Raw genomic sequence first — 17,480 nt, forward strand, 5'->3', positions numbered from 1 at the left:
CTGTTCTGAGCGAAGGGTGTAATGACTCCCTTCGTGGCCTAACAGCAACTGTCTCTTTGGTGTGATAAACTGATTATAGAGGAGGAGTTGCACACAATTGTTTTGGGGCCAAGTAGGTCTGGTCTTCGACCCTCTCTGATCGAGTGGGATGACCCAGGATGGAAAGGACACTAGACAGGAAGTCACCATGTGGGAGAAGTCTCCCTCACGGCACCTGGGGCTTATCTCCAGGGCTTGACTTTGTGGGGAAGGCCTGACTTCCCACAAGGTACGTCAAGGCTGGAAGCTCTTCTGATCTGATCATCCCAGCACAGCGCAGAACCATCAGTCCCCCACTCTTAGCATGGACAATATTTTCTCAAATTTATAGAAATTAAGACAAGTTCCCTCTCCCCTGCTGCCAGCCAGATTGCTGCCTGCACAGGAAAGGGCTAACTCAGCAGGCCCCAGATGCTCAAACCCTGTACATTCCAAAGGAACCACTGGCCACTGACAAGCTCCTGAGAGAACCTCTGGACCCTTGGAATATCCCGCTGGATAAGTGTGTCTTTGCACACCTAAGACCTTGAGCTATGCCAGATAGCTTATGCTATCAATGTGATTTATGATGAACACCTGGTGTCTAAGGTAAATTCATGAAACATTTTAATAAGTAAAATTTTATGTAGTAGTATGAGTCTTTTCTTTGAAATGATTTCTATTTTAACAATATATACGCATAGAAAAATGTCTAGAGTAATAGTCATAAATGTGAACATTGGTTATTTTTGATGGTGTGATTCTAGGGAATTAGTTACTCTTCTCTTTGGACTTTTCTGTCTTGCCTGAATGCCTTTAGATTTTTACACTATGTTTAAATACATAGTAAAGTTATACATCTGGGTAAAAATTAAGCAGCTCATCATTTTCTAAACATACCAGCTGACATCAATATAAAGATGATGCTTTTACCTGCCTTCAACTCTTTGCAGAGTTTGCTTCTCCCTTCACTCTGCACACAGCAGCCCCACCTTTCCTCCCTATGCCATATTTCGAGAAGAGAACACAGCTTAGATTTTTGTTTATATCCTAAAAAGCAGCAGTTTGAAAACTTGTTCAGAGCACCTGAATATCATGATGCTTTGATGGAGTACCCGAAAACCCAAACAAGCACACATAATTCTGGCCTATGAACTAGGAATACTGTAACCGCTAAAAAGGGCACACACATCCCTGCATCTCAAAACTAATGATGCAGAATTATTTTTTAGGAAATGGGAAATCTGAGGTTTTCCAATCTGTAACCCCAACCAAGTGTTTATTAACTTAATCAATATCTATGAGTGGAAGAGATGAGTAAAGAAGTGGTAACTAGTGTCAACAATACCATGACTATTTATGGGATGAAAACTTAAAACTGGGAAAATCTCATCCATCAATTTTGCTATTTACTACTCAAGGGAAAAATGCTGCCATTCTTTGATTTTCAAAGCAGAATACTTTGGGGTATCTTAAGAAATACACATGAAGTTAGAGGTTTGAAAACAGTTTCCTTAAAAGAGGCAATTTGGTGAGTTAGCTAAATTTTCTTTCCTTCCAGGTCATGTATTAGTCACTGTTTCCAACGTGATTACATATACTGAATGGGTGATAATAACATTTTGAGTTCTGAAATGTGAAAGGTTAATCCTGCCAGCTTTATCCTCAGGGAAGCAGATTTTTCATGGTTTAATTTGTCCCCCAGAGATCATTAGGACTGCTAATTATTTGAATCTTACTCGTTTTGGCATCCCTAGTAAACACAGCTGCTATACTGTCCAGAAACTTCTATTAAGGCTAATGAGGTGGGATGTGTCTGCCCTGAAACTGCACTCCCCTTTCTTCTCCTTTTTACAATGTGCAAGTGGCAGGCCTGAGCTGGCTGTTTGCGAACTGCATCTGGAGTTACACTCCTTGTCCTATACTCTGTACTCTCAGTACCTCCTAAACTTGACCTCTTCAGAGGCTTCAGGTCCATAAGAAGAAAGGAAGGGGAACTAACTCATCTTTCAGCCAGGGCTAGGCTGAAAGCTAGGGCTTTACCCACATTATCTCATGTTTACCCTCACAAAATCCTTACCCATTTTACAGACGAAGGAGAGGTTCAAAGAGTAATTTTCCCAAGAGCTTGTAACAGTAAACTAGAAGCCTTTCTAACTCCAGAGCCCCATGCTTTCCACTGCACCCAAAGATCCCCCTGCAGCTCTCTGACCAATTATACATCCAGGCACGATACCTGGGCCACAGCCAAGGTCAAGAAATTCTAACTACCATTGTGATTATGCTAATATACCACCACCCTTACTGTAGCATTTGCCTGTCTTCTTTGGATTATAATTATAATTTATTAGAGGGAAATCTGTCTTTCCCTCTAATAAATTGTGAGCCCTTGCATGGGAATTGTCAAAGTCACTTTGTTCTTCCCCCACAGTGCCTAGAATATCCCTGTGCACATGGTAGCCAAAAAAACTTTTGTTAAGCTGAACAGAACTGGACAGGTCCTGGCGGTTCTGGGACACTGGAATATGGCTCCCCTTACAGGAATATGGCTCTTCCTACAGGAATATGGCTCCTCCTATAGCTCAGGGATCAGCTTTGGCTCTGTTGACAGAAAATGCTACCGTTTCACTACGGCACCATGGAGGCAGTATCCGATATGGCTTCCCCTGATACCCTTCTGCTACTCATGCCCCTGAAGAAGCCTGTCTCCTTGAGTGTGGGCTGGATCTAGGGACCTGCTTCAAATGAACAGAATAGGGCAAAAGTGATGGGATGTCATTTCTGAGATTAGGTTATAAAAGACTGTGATGTCACCTTCTTAGCGCTCTCCCTGGCTCTTCTTGTGTGTTTTCTCCTATGGAGAAAGCGGGAGAGGTCCACATGACTAGGAACTAAGGGCAACCTCCAGCCAATAGTCAGCAAGGAATGATGTCCTCAGTCCAGCAGCCCTCAAGGAACTGAATCCTGTCCCACACGGCATGAATGAGACTTCAGATGAGACTGCAGCCCTTGCCAACACCTTGAAGGCAGCCTTAATAGATACTCTAACCCAGAAGACCCAGCTAAGCCATGCCTGGATTCCCAACCCACAGAAACTGTGAGGTAATAAATGTGGATTGTTTTAAGCTGCTAAATCTTGGAGTAATTTGTTACACAGCAATCAATAATGAATACATATGCCAATCATGTCATGTTTTCAGGGAGAAAGACCCAGTCCCACTATGACTTAAATTGGAAACAGACTGTATTTTTGGGATAGCTCTTTGGGAATGGTGTGAAGGGCTAAGAAGCATTTACAACTGGACCTTTAGCATCACCTTTGTTATTATAATTGAAAAATCTGCAGCATAGAACTCACAAGCTGTATTGTCTCGTTAACTTCCGCACTCGGGGAGGCTTGATTTCCGGCTTTTCCACAGCTGGTTGGGTAGTTTCCACACGTATAGGAATAGGACTTCTAAAGACACACCAGAAAAGCAGAACACCACCAATAAAAAGGTTTATGGTCTGGTTTTGGCTGTAGGGACTGCTTTCTCAGTTAATTTATACCTTAATAACATTGACAGTCAAGATATCCTTTTTTTTTCTCCTCTACTTATTACATATAATTATTTAAAAATACCACAGAAAAGCCAAAACCAAAAATATCATAGGGAAGAAAATACAGCAAGCAGGAACTGAACATAATTGGGGTACCACATAAAATTTCCCTGCCAAAAACACCCACTCCCAATTTCAGGTTTTGGTTCATAAACAGGTTTTGCCAGTAAAATGAGTAGGGAAATCTGTGGATAACCCGTTTTTACTTCCAAGTAATCTGGTAGCTATGTTATTTTAAACATAGCATGGAATATATTTTTTAAAAAGAGAGATAAATAATGATTAGAGTATTTCATGTGAAAATGTGTAATCAGAAGACCTTTAAGACTTATTCTGAAACATTTTAATTCTATGTCTAGGTGAAAATGTTAAAAATTAAGTTTCATTTTTATATTTCCTCAAGAAAATATGCCAGATAACCAATGGGCTTACTCAAAACTAGTGATTTTAAGGTAAAGCTTTTACACATGTTCGTATGTGACTGATTTCACTTTAAAAACCAGAAATTACCTTCTGGGACCAACAGGCATCAAAACAAATTGAGGTTCTCAGCAAGGGACCTCTAGCAAGTCAGTTAACACTTCTGGACCTGCATCTTCCCTTCTATTCAATGCCTGACATGGTGATAGGTAGGTGGCCAGTGCCCAGGAAATGTATGTTAAAGAAACATGTGAATGAGCAAATACGAAATTGGAGTCAACATACTTTAGGTTCATGATTTCCTCAAGTTGGGACCCCAGAGTCAACGGAACGTGGTCCCCGGAAGAACACTTAGGGGAGCACATAACCTTGCTTGGGTGAAATGGTTGGTGTCTGGAAGCTTCAAGGAGGGATTTACACTTAACCAGATGGAGGTAAGACTTCCAAGGTGGGAGACAGAGTGGAGACCCGGAACTGCTGATGGGTAAGGTCCCAGGGGAAGAGCAGGGGATTGTGACTAGAGGGGAAAGCAGGGGCCAGGGCTTGAGGCACCTCAGAATGAGCTGTTTACCCTGAAGGCAAAGGCAGTCACTGAAGGTTTTAGGCAAGGGAGTGGCGAGGTCAGACTTGCATTTTAGAAAGGCCCTTAGAGCAACAAAGGATGCTGGTGAGAGCAGGCCAGTCGGAAACATCTTAGAAGACTGTAGTAGTGGTTATCCAGGATGAGAAATGGTGAGGCCCGGGGGTAGGCCGGGAAGAGGGTCATGAAGAGGAGCGGATGGATGTGGGTGATAATATGAAAGTCAAATTGGCAGGACTTGGTGACCAATTAGATGAGGGCATGAGGTAGCTAAAGGTCAAGGACTCCCAGGCCTCAGGTCTGGATCACAGGTATGTAACAGTGCCACTAACCAAGATAGGAAAACTGGTGAAGGGACAGTAGGGTAGGGTGGGAAGAGATGAATTAAGGTTTTGAAAAGTCCAAGAGGCAGCTGGGTATGGGTCTCTGGAGGAAGACAAATTTATACCAAGAACATGGGCCAGGCATCATGAGATGACACAGAGAAATATTAGTCTTTATTTTTAGCATCAAGTATTCCCCAGGGTAGTGGTTCCTAGGTCACCTTGCATGTTTTTGAAATTCTTAGTCCTGGCCTCCCCTACCACAACCACGCCCCCATCCCCCCTCCCCCCCCCCTCCCCCGCCAACAACACCCACCCCGCCTTCCACCAAAGGATCTGAAGGGTCTGGAGTAGGACCTGAGTCTTTGGTTTTAACAAGATACGGTTGCAGTGCTCCTTGGACCCATTTTAGGAAACTCTATCCTAGGGAGACCCCCACCAATGTTAGCAGGCTGCCAAGGTGTCTATGGGGCTGCCATGATCTACAGGTTGTTACTCACTTGGGCTGGGAGGGGAAGAGTGACTGCTTTCTATGAGATCAGGAAAGGAAGGTTTTCCTCTGGGTTTGGGTTGGTGGTAGCCTGGAGGCTTTAAAGAACATTTGTGGTTCTAGTACTTCAAGGAGCTCAGATAAGGAGCGTGTGAATGGACCACGGGAAGAGTGATGAATTTAGCTGGGACAGGGAGCAGAGGTCAGGTCATAAAGGTCTCCCTATGCTCTGTTAAGGAGTCCGGACTCCACCGTGACTTTAAGCAGGGGAATGACAAGGTCAGATCTACATGCCTGAGAAGCATCTCAAAAGTGATTTCTTTTTGGTACATCAGGTAGAAATATTAAAACAGAATAAGTGGCATTTCTGAGGCATAAACGAAGTTGTTTATGACAGCCCTTTTCTCTTACTTTAGGCTCACATTCTCTCAGTTTTCTTTTTCCTCTTTATTTTATTAGCAAATGCCTTCATGAGTAATGTTTTGAGGATAATGCTGAAGGTACTATTGTTTCCCCATTCAAACAAGAAGCAACAGACCTTACATTAGCGTCCTGAAGACTGGATTTCTTATTGATATTTACAAACGTTGATTCCTCTTTTCCAACCTGTTAAAGAAAACAGGCAGGTTTGTCAAAACCGGACATCTTGGCATGCAAAAATGTTTCCAAGTCTCCTACATTCAAAGGATTACAGAAATGTGAAGGTGTATCGAAGAGGTAGATCATCAAGTACTCAGTCAATAACAAAATTTTCCGGTGTTTATTTAATTTAATAAAAAATGTTTTCTTGAGTCATTCCCCATCGCAGGGATTAACACGTAATCATTCAAATAAAATCAGTGCTTGCATTCACACTCTTATTGAGCACCTGCTATGTGCCAGCTCATGATGGAATGAGAAAAGGATGGTGTGGGAAAAGCCAAATCCACAGTTTAATCCCCCACTTCACATTTTAGATCAGGAATAATAAGCAGCTCTATGCTCACATAGCACTTAGAGCTTATAAAAGAGTTTAGAATCTGTTCTTTCACATCAGTGTACCAAGCCTGGGAGGAATTATGTCATAGGATTTTGATAGAAGCCTTGTCCTCTTCCCTCTGGCGAGTCCCATAAAGAATGATGGGGAAGGAAAGGACACCCACTCAGCCAGCCAGGCCAGCTGAACACACGCTGGAGGTCAACAGGAGGTGCAGCAGCCTGTGGTCCTCAGACCCACCACAGCGTACAGAGCTGGCCCTTTCACTTACCCAATTATCGCTATACCAGTTAATAACTCTTTATATTAAAAGCTCTGTGCACATAACAGGTGTGGTTCCTATCTCCTGGCTGCACCTTGACTGACATAGCATCTCAGTCCTAGAATGCCTCTTTCTTCTACGTGGCACAGAGGAAATCCCACAACATGAAATCAAAGGCTTGCATGCACGGCACACACCTGGGCACTCGCTCGGGAAGCATTCTCCAGCTGGGCTTTTAAAATGTTACACTTCACGTGATCAGCCACAGGGGAAGGCAAAAGTGGAGTCTGAAGAGTCTTCTCAGAAACCTTTTTTTCTTCAGCCTGAGATGAACCAAAATGCACGCAACAGATTGTAAACAAAGAACTAAGAAAACACATACATTAATCTTTCCCATCAATCATGACCGCAAATAACGCAAAGACATAAACATATAGACAAGTGTGTCACTAACTCCTTATGTTTGTACCAGCGCTTTTACTATTTGCAAAGGATTCACAAGCGCATCCTCTCATTCTCACGTGAAGCAGGGAGAGGTTGTATTAGGAAGCCCATGAGTCGGAAGACGGGGAAGGTCCGAAGAGAAGAGACTTCCAGTATTCATGCAGGTAAAGCCAGGACTCAAGCTCCGAGTTTCCTACACCCAGCTGCAGTGCTATTTCCCCCATAACTGCTACTTCTTACATATAAAGACCCAATTCTGTGACTTGTTGGGTTAAGAGAAAGAGTACAAAATACTAATTGGTATTTTTACAATAATCTTGCTGAAAATTGTGATTCTCAATGAGAAATTTGTATCTATGTTGCCTTATTTTAGAGCGTCTCAGACTTCAATAATCTGGTACCACCTTTGCTATTTTTGCCATTTCTCATGTATTAACTAAACATGTACCTATAATTCATACAATCCAGTTAAGGTGGATTACCCTGGGACTACCTATTTTAAGTGTGTCCTAAGCAATAGTATCTTTGAAATCATAGACTTGGTGGCTATTATATTTTTATGACATAAATTATGATAATTATGTAACTATTAAAAAATACTCATCCATGTATATAACTTGAAATCTTTGAGGGTACACACATCACACTCTGGGAAATAACGTCGTATTGTGAAGCATGCCTATTGTGGCCATTGTATATCCCAGTGCTAATATGGTGCTCAGCACATAGCAGGTGCTTAATACATGTCTACTGAAGAAGATTACAATAATATATAGCTACTATTAGAAGATATGTGTTTAATAAGAAAGATACAAGACCATATGATTTCTAAAAGTCATTTAGTGACATCAGGACTTAATATGGCAAATTAGCCACAATGTACCAGGGCAAGAACAAAATGTTCTAAAGGCCTCCAATTCTGCAAGTTCCCAAATTAATCTAATTCACTAATTCAAAAGTCCTATTGAGCACCTTGATAGGTGCTTAATAGGGAAGAAGTACACATAGTAGGGGTTTTATGAAAGCTCCAGAGGAAGCATAGGGCAATTGGCTGGTTGACATCATTGAATAAAGAAAAGAGGGTAGAGAATGCAGTTTCCCAGCAGGACCTCCAAACATATGGAGGGAACTTGGTAGAACAAGCTGAACTCAGCAATTTCACAAAACAGTAAAATAAGCAGAGACAGAAGACCTGGATTTGAATCTCAGTTCTTTCCCTTACTAACACCATAAACAAGATGATGATGATGGTGGTGGTGGTGGTGATGGCGATGGAGGAGAAGGAGGGTAAGGGGCAGGGGGAGGGTGGGGTGGGGAGGAGGATTTCATATGCATGTCTCATTGAATCCTCTCATTTAACCATCCCATTTGAAGGTAGATACTATCACCATCCCCATTTTATAGATGAGAAAAACAAAGCAGAGAGATGGCAAGTCACTTGCCCAAGGTCACACAGGAAGTACACAGAAGGGTCAAGAGTCACACCCAGGACTGGGTGACTCCAAAGCTAGAGCCCCTGACCACCAGCCACACTGGCTCCCCTTAACCTCTCTGAGGCTGTTTCTTTCTTCATAAGATTTTCATGACAATCACATGGGAAAAAAGGATATGAATGGCACTTTCACGTTAGATTCTTTGGTTAGAAAAAAATATATAACTACAAAGAGAGCATCAGATATGAGGACACTAACGACCCTAAGCCATCAAGCTGAGTATAAAGACAATAGACTGTTTTGAATGGAGTCAGGATCCTAAGAGACTTAGCATTCTCTAAAACAAAACAAAACAAGTAACTTATTTATTATTTACAGTATAGTTTTAGGATAATTTATCTTGTATATGTAACTCCTGTTACATTAAGATAATTGTTGAAAAGATATATAAAAGATAATACTAGCATGGGTGTTTTCACTGGTGTATGATGAGTTAATTTTTTAATTAGATCTAATTTTTTGGAATGATATGCCGGAATACAAGAATTGAACTGGTTCTAAAGCCCGTTTGAGATTTTTGACAATTGCTTAAGGGGATATAGTTATACTGACAGTAATGACCGAAGACCTACTTTAAAAAAAAAAATTGAATGCTGCTAAAATAAGAGTGAGAATTTAGCATTGATTTTCCCCTTGAATTTATTAATTCTAAACTGCTTTTTGGATATAAAATTCAAGCTGGCTTGTTCTGAAAAGAAGGAGCTACCTTTCAGCTCTATGACTTGACTCAGGTGAAGACCAATATAAATTTTGGAAAATTTGAGTGTTATTACAAGAATATGTTTGCATAAAAGGCATCTCTATGAGGGATAAACATGTGGATTACAACAAGACCATAATTACAGCCTGGAGGATGGCACCAAGAATGCTGTGCTTTCTCTCTTTTGCATGGCCATATTTTGTATTTTACATTCAATTTGAATTGTGGAAAGAGGCTTTATCATTCAATATGGAAATACAGATTTCAAAACATACAAATGAATGATAATTGGGCTTTGATATTATTATAATTGGAAATAGTCCTTCTGTTTGAGGATGTCATTTGGGGATAAAGAAATGATCAGATGCAGTTTTCAATTGTTGATACAAATTGTTTACACATTTGAAATCTGATGAGATTTAAATTCCTGTGATAATTTTGGGTACACTTTGGAATTGGGCAACCAAAATGTCTTCTCACCATTAACATATCCAAACCTTAGAAGAACCAGAGGATTCTTCAGACCACAAAAAACCTTAAAAGCCATCAAAACCATTGTTTCCCAATTGTGGTATCGTGATAAGTTGTGAGGATTGTTTTATTAATGATAAAGAATCATAGTATGAAGTAATATACTTTGCTTATGCATTAGGACAAAGTCAAGGTTATCTGACATCACTCTAGCCTACTTGCTCACTGATGCATTTCTTCGAGTGGAGGAGAAAAGAGGGGTATTGATGCTTGAGCGCCAGGGAAATGCTCAATAACTCACAGCTGTCTCAGCTACATCTTAACCCAGAGCAAGCCATTATTGTTGATGTCCCACCAATATTCGTGCAACTATGAATTACCTAGAGCTTGTGAGTTCTCTGCTACCATATGCTATACTTCCCTGCAAAATATTTTTGGATTTTGCCAAACTCCAGGTAAGTCCCTGTTAAAACAATTTACTGTGTGGACTGTAGAAGAAAAGTTGACAGTCAAGAGACTAAGAGAGAGAAGACAAATCCAGGGGCACACAATCCATCAGGCTGACTCCCAACACCTAGCAGAGGCCTGCTCAATAAAGATTTGTTGACTGAAAGAATATAAGTGCCATCCTGCAGGAGGAATTTTTTTCCAGCTGGCTATCAGGGAGGGTAGTATCAAAGAAAAAGTGGGTGAAAAGGGTCTTGAAGTTGGGGCCCTTTAGTGATCAGAGGGACTTTAGGTTGCCCTGCTGGGGTATGGGATTGCAAGGGAGTGGAGGGTCTTCTGAGAAATGCTGGAAGTGTAGTGCAGGCTAGAGGGATGTCTGAGGTAGAGGAACAGCCCTGATAGGAGGTATAACCTTCCCATGTTCACCAGTGCAGGTAAGGAAGGGGAGCTTTCCAGGCCAGATCTTCCAAATTCCTCCTATTCCCTCTTATAAAGGGGCAAAGCTAAGCATTAGAGTGGAAAAAAATGACCCATGAGTAAAGAATACTATTCCTATGGGGATTTTAAAAATCAAAATATGTGTGCAACAGTGGATCTCGACCAGGGGCAATTTTGCCCTTCAGGGGACATTTGGCAATGTCTGGAGACAATTTTAGTTGTCACACCTGGATGAGGGTTCTACTAGCATTGAGTGGGGAGAGGCCAGGGGTGCTGTAAAATATCCTACAATGCACAGGTAAGCCCCCCACACAACATTATCAGGCCAATATGTCACTAGGGCCTATGCTGAGAAATCCTGGTGTAGAAAATGAAGAAGCATGTTGGAGTGCAAAGGGCACTGGACCAGGAGTCGGGAGCCAAAGGCTTCACCACTGCTCTGTGACCTTGGGCAAGCCATTGCCTTTCCTCTGGTCTCAGATGTTGAAAAGCCTGAACTAAATGACAGATTGAATTCAGCCCCAGCTTTCTACAGTTCTAAGATAAAACTTGGCTTTTATAAGGCTACCCATTTGGATATAAGAACAGGTCTAGCCAAAAGAGAGCTTGGCTTCTGCCCTGTCCCTTCCTCCGCCCACCCTCCCTACTTTCATCCCTCCCTTCCTTCCATTAGCGAACAGTTACTGAACATCTACAATGTGCCAGGTACTGTCTGAGTGAGATAGAGGGTGCTATGGACTGAACTGTGTTCTCTCCAAATTTATATGTTGAAACCCTAACCACCATTGTGATGGTATTTGGCATGGGGCCTTTGAGAAGTAATTAGATTTAGATGAAGTCATGAGGGTGGGGCCCTCATGATGGGATTAGTGGCTTTCTATGAAGAGGAAGAGAGAAAGATCCCTCTCTTCTGGCAAGTGAAAACACAGTGAGAAGGCGACAAGCTCCAAGACAGGAGGAGAGCTCTCACCAGGGAACCAAGTCATCTGGCACCTTGATCTTGGACTTCCCAGCCTCCAGATCAGTGAGAAATAAATATCTGTTGTTTCAACCACCTGGTCTATGGTAATTTGCTATAGTAGCCAATGCAGACTAATACAGAGGGTAAAAACGGAAAGAGGTAAATGTGGATGCTTCCCTCATGGAACTTTCAGTTAGAAGGATGGAGAGACCACTAACAGATCCAGCCTGTTGGGCCTCAGCACTGGGGGCAGCCCCTAGTGCTGTAATCCACCTAAAAAGAATATAAGTGAATTTCTCCTCCTAAGAGACATGCTGAGCAGAAAAAGATCGAGTAGAAATCCCTCCAAGACAAAGGCACATAGCTTAGGAGGCAGGCAGGGTAATAATGAGAGGTTTGAGTGAACCCCAGGTCCATGCTCATTGCCCAGCTCCAGTCCTCGGCACCTTATTTATGTTGATGTGCAGAGCAGGCCAGGGTCCAGCAGCCTTCACAGTTTCCAGTTCCAGCTTCTTTAGATGGGCAGCGGCTTCGCTGAACAGGGCAGGTGCTCCTGGACTCAGTTCTGCAAGTGAATAAGGAAAGGTTGAAAGGGCAGAGAGATATAGGTGATAAAAGATGCTTGCCAGAGCCCTACTCCCAGTGCCTTTCTGCCTGGCTTCTCCTCTGGCAGCTTGAATCTCTCGGGAATGAACTAGCAGATGGGATGTGAGAACATTTAAGGTCGAGGTGTCAAGGCCTAATTCTCCCAAATATGAGCAGTGGCCCTGGGCAGGTTACTTTACCTCTCTGAGCCTCTTAGCCATTTTCAAATGAAAATAAAATTACTTACCTTGCAGGGTTGCTGTGAACATTAAGTGAGGTAATTCACGTGCCAATGCTTTATTAATGGAAAAGCACTATGCAAATGGGAAAGATTAGCGTTCAGGCTAACAGACAGATGAATGTGCCTTAAAAAACCATGTTATGCTTCTAAAATCAAATTCACTGATTTTGATTTCTGAAAGTTGGATTAGTTCACCACCACTCCTCCCACTACCTTGTTTTTATCCATTAATACATTAAATATTCATTAAATATTCAATATTCATTACATATTAAAGTTTGTGCCAAGTACTGATAGCAATTGGGATCTGGGAAGCTAGAATAAAGAGATGAATGAGATACAATTCTAGTTCAGTGCGGGAGACAGATGCCTGTGCAGATATCCCCAATAAAAGCGACCAAAGATTTATTTAATTATATAGAGTAAGAGGGAAGGCACTCCAAAGCCAGGAATTGGGGAGGAGTGTAAGAGAAAGTTTCACTGACAACCTTTGAGCTGGTTCCTGAAGGATGTATAGGAGTTCATTAGGGTGGAGAAAAGCATTCCAGGCAGAGGGAACAGCAGGTGCAAATGACAGAGCTGGGACGTGGCATAGTGTTTAATGAGAGGAGAGGAGTTCCACATAGCTAGAGTGTAGTGAGAAGTGTGGGGGAAGGCTGGAGACCTTGGCAGGGGCCAGGCTGTGAAGGTCTGTGTGTGGCCATGCTCAGAAGTGTTGGCTTTATCCCAGGACAGTGAAGTACCATGGAAAGGGCTTAAGGCATTTGGTCAGAGCTATTTGGTGAGTGCTCTCGCTTTAGCAGCTACAATTTGGAGACTCCACTGGAGGAGGTGCCCCGTAGAGGCCTGTTATAGTTGTCCAGATACAAAAGGATGAGGCCTGGCCCAGGGCAAGGGCAGTGTGGATAATGATGAGGGACTGATTTTTCAACACGAAGTGGATGATGAGTTCCCATTTCTAGCTCCGCCAACACAGAATTGCTACCTGTGATCTACAGGTAAATGCTCAATGGCTCATCCTTTTCACCAGCCCACAAACTCATGAAATATCAGACGTGGAAGACTCCTTGGCCATCTTCTCAATACTCTCTACCACATTCCATAGACGAGAAAACCAAGGATCCAAGTGGGGACTTGGCTCAACAGTGAGAACTAGAATTGAAGCCTCTTGACTCTTGCCTCTACCTTGACACTTTTTCAAACCATATGTGAGAAAGAACAAGTTCTTCCCCCACCTCCTATCACAGACCAATTCTTTGGTAAAATAAAATTAAAATGATTTCCTAGAAAAAGAAAAGAACAGTCATATAAAATCCAAGCCCACATTTTAAATTAGTTTTAACAGACATAAAATCACTCTGTCAAGTTGCTAGAAACGTTTCTAATTTGCTTACTCTCCATTTCCGTAATTTCTCTCGCTGGGACCTTTAACAGTGTGCACTAGATCTACTTGACACCTTGCTCTCAGAAAAGTGGGATGTCAGAAATGGGACAGAATGGGCTTTCTTGTGGTTAGGAATGAGAGATTCCAGCCACCTCACTCCCGTGTGTCTCTGTTCCATTGCTTGAGCCAGTGCTGGATATGGCAGAAGCAGAGAACCAGCACGGAATGAGGTGGAGAGACATTTGCTCTCTTGTAACGAAATCACAGTTTGCTGGTAAACCATAATTTCTAAGTGGCCCCTGCCTAATGCACAAGGCTCTTGTCAGCTCTCGCCCAGACCTGGTAACCCAGCACAGACATTACCACTGTTCCGAGCTGCGCTGCAAGGGGCTGTCTTGAGCATCTAGGAAAGCTGCACGTGCCCTGCAGCAATCACTCCCCCACCCTGCCCCCTACACCCCTACTCACTTGTAAGCGATTTACTGCTGGAGTTTGGGGACCTCAAAGGCCCCTCCTTGTTCTCCAGAGTCAGCGAGAGGCCATAGTTAGCGTGGTGCTGGTGCTGGTGGTGGTGATGGTGGTGCCTTCCCGAAGCTTTGGTGGCAAATGGTGTGCCCCCATTCTCCTCGAGGCCAAAAGGCAGCCGGTCCGAGCTGCTGAGCCCTGGGGAAGGGAGCGGGTAGCTGCAGAGGGTGTAAAAGTCAGGATTTAGAAAAGCAGAGAGTCTTGATATTCCTGTCCATACTTTAAAAGATGTTCTCCAAGCATTGAAAACCAGGAGAAATAGGTTCAACAAACAGATCCACAAGGTTATTGTAGAACAGGACACAAAGGCAACACTGCACTCAAAGGAAAAGCAGAAAGTGGAAATTTGTATATATCAGAGATGTTAACCCTTAAAAAAATTCTTAAGTTTGAAATGAAATAATTTCTATTTTAAAAAAGACATCATGAGACTTTCCTGGTGGCGCAGTGGTGGAGAATCCGCCTGCCAATGCAGGGGACATGGGTTCGAGCCCTGGTCTGGGAAGATCCCACATGCCGCGGAGCAACTAAGCCCGTGCGCCACAACGACTGAGCCTGCACTCTAGAGGCTGCGAGCCACAGCTACTGAGCCCACGTGCCACAACTGCTGAAGCCCGTGCGCCTAGAGCCCGTGCTCCGCAACAAGAGAAGCCACTGCAATGAGAAGCCCACGCACCGCAACGAAGAGTAGCCCCCGCTCGCCGCAACCAGAGAAAGCCCGCGTGCAGCAATGAACACCCAACGCAGCCAAAAAAAAAAAAAAAGACATCGTCTAAATGGGAGGAGGAAATCAAAGGCAATCATCAAATTAAAAAATAATTTGTTAAACATCTGACGACAAGATCATGACAGAGACTAGAAGTCTTGGAGTCACTTTCGCCTCCTCTCCATCACCCCCACTAGGCAGAAAGCACCTATTAATGGTACTGCTATGACATCTTTTAATTCCAACTGCTCCTCCTGTTATTATTGCCCTAAGGCTCTTGAAACAGATTCCAAAGCTCTCCCAGCCTCTACTCCGCCTTCAGCCCAACCTCCACAGAGCAGTAGCCAGAGACCTGTTCTGATTACATTCTAGAGTGTGGCACTCCTCACTCCAGGAGCTGGAATACCTCTCTGTTACTAGTGATTCCTAACCATTTTAAGATAGAGAACCCTTTGGAAATCTAGAAAACTATGGAACTTCTCTGCAGAAAAAGACACCAAGACGCAACATTTCACACTCAATTTCGGCCCTCTATAGCCCCTCCGTGGAAAAAATCCAAATTCCTTTATGTATCACTCACGGCCCCCCTGTGATCTTGTCCCATTCTCTTTTCAGCTCATCTCCTGCTATATTCTTCTCTACACCCTAGTCCTTCCCATCCTTGTGCCTTTCACCTCTTTCTGTCCCCTGGAGTCCTTCCTCATCCCTAAACCCAGCTAAAACACCCCTTCCTCCAGGAAGACTTCCAGCCTTTGAGACCCAGATCAAAGATCTCCTCCTCACACCCCTAAGCAGAGCTAACCCCTCTTTCTGCTCATTCCCGTAGACCAGATTTCTACTGCCCACTCCTTCACTCTGTCTTCAAGGAGCTCAGACCTCAGGGTAGGAAATTCTGTCATTCAATCAGTTACAATCACCCTAGAACAAGCCGCTAAGTGAGCATAGCGGTAAAGGCAACCAGTTTTTCTGGGGCTGGTGAAGGTGCTGGGAAAGGAATCATAAGGGGGGGATCAACTGGGAGAGACAGTCAAATTTTGGTGGACATTCTTGAAGCAGAATCCTTCTTCTTACAGGAAACCACATTTCTTGTGTTTGTATGAGGTTGATATTTCCCCTCAGGGTGGGCCAATCAGACTCTTTCCTCCTTCCAGGTAGAGTGACTTATTCTGGGATATGATCCAATCAGGGACAGAGTTTCCTGTAGGTTTAACATATGGAAACGGAGAGAAAGTGTCTCTCTTCCTTTTTAAGAGTCAAACACGGCCTTATTGTGATTTGTGGGTCCTAAGCACTTTGGCCTTCACCTCTTCTCCATCAAAAATTTAAAATTATATTTTATGACTGCATTTGTATAAAAATGAATATATTATTGGATACTAAACCATTTTCCTCAACTAAAAGTTCAGTTTTTTTCTTCTGACTTAAAAGAAATGAAACCATTTTTGTGGGCCCAAAGTATTGTGAGCCCAAGGCACTGCATCTACTGTGACACACGGATAAGTCAGATCTGGCTATGAGGATGATATAAGTTGAGGCTACTTTATGACCATATTCCCTGGACACAAAGGAGTATCTGTGGGAAGTGGTCAAGGCACAAAGGGAGACAAGACGAGCAGAGGGGAAAGCTAGATGGAAAGAAAGAAAAAACCCCAATGTTATCATTTGAACCCCTGGTTCCAGCCCTGCCTGAGGCTGGTTCTACCACTGACCTTTTTAATTACAAGGTCCAATAAATTCTATTTATTTATTTTTGTTTGATGTGGTTGGGTTTCTCTCATTTATAACTCACATGCTCTAAAGCAGTGAAGGTGTGTTACCCTGTTACTGTTTTTTGTTTGTTTATTTGTTTTGTGGAATGTCTTTCAAGTGAAAAGGTAGAAATGGCTATTACAGGCCTAAGGAATAGTCTGAGCAAAGGAATGATGGTTGAAAGAGCAGGATGGCTGGAGCGGAAGTGAGGAGTGGAAAGGGTTTAAGCAAAGGTGAGACATGATTGGAGTTCCATTTTAGCAAGTTCCTGTTGAGGGCTGCGTGGAGGACAGACACCCCAGTCTCTTCATTAGGAGACTGTGATGGGGTGGGGCTAGACAAACTCAGTGGATGGAAGAGCAGCCCTCTGAGCTGTTTCTGAAGCAGGGCAGGCAGGGCTTGCAGGCCTGGCGTGTGGGCGCTGGGGGAAGGAGGTACAGAGGAGGCCTCTGCTGCAGATGCAGGATGCTTTCCGGAAGAAACAGCACCATTGTCCCCACGTTGCCCCGTGAGCTGGGTCTTTGGTCCACCCTGGCTGCCTTCTGGAGACTTGGCTCAGGACAGTCTCACATTGTGTGTGTGTGTGTGTGTGTGTGTGTGTGTGTGTGTGTGTGCACACATGTAAGAATGTGGAAGAAGGCGTGACTTTGGCTTCTGGGTTCAGAGT

The 17,480-nt window shown here is 43.3% G+C and overlaps 1 protein-coding gene across 6 annotated transcripts in view; it reads right to left on the reverse strand.

The window, feature by feature from the left end:
• The window catches only part of EPB41L4B (erythrocyte membrane protein band 4.1 like 4B), a 143,280-nt gene that overhangs the window by 27,574 nt on the left and 98,226 nt on the right, over nucleotides 1-17,480 (reverse strand). For all 6 annotated transcript variants that reach the window (XM_082403888.1, XM_082403885.1, XM_082403884.1 and 3 more), the window contains 5 exons: nucleotides 14,302-14,516; nucleotides 12,070-12,188; nucleotides 6,867-6,992; nucleotides 5,970-6,037; nucleotides 3,377-3,475 (listed from right to left, as the gene is read on the reverse strand). In XM_082403888.1, coding sequence (XP_082260014.1) covers nucleotides 3,377-3,475; nucleotides 5,970-6,037; nucleotides 6,867-6,992; nucleotides 12,070-12,188; nucleotides 14,302-14,516 — 627 coding nt within the window. The remainder of the gene's footprint in view (nucleotides 1-3,376; nucleotides 3,476-5,969; nucleotides 6,038-6,866; nucleotides 6,993-12,069; nucleotides 12,189-14,301; nucleotides 14,517-17,480) is intronic.

Source organism: Balaenoptera borealis, assembly GCF_965194805.1.
Source record: "Balaenoptera borealis genome assembly, chromosome: 8".
In the NCBI taxonomy this organism is placed as follows: Eukaryota; Metazoa; Chordata; class Mammalia; order Artiodactyla; family Balaenopteridae; genus Balaenoptera; species Balaenoptera borealis.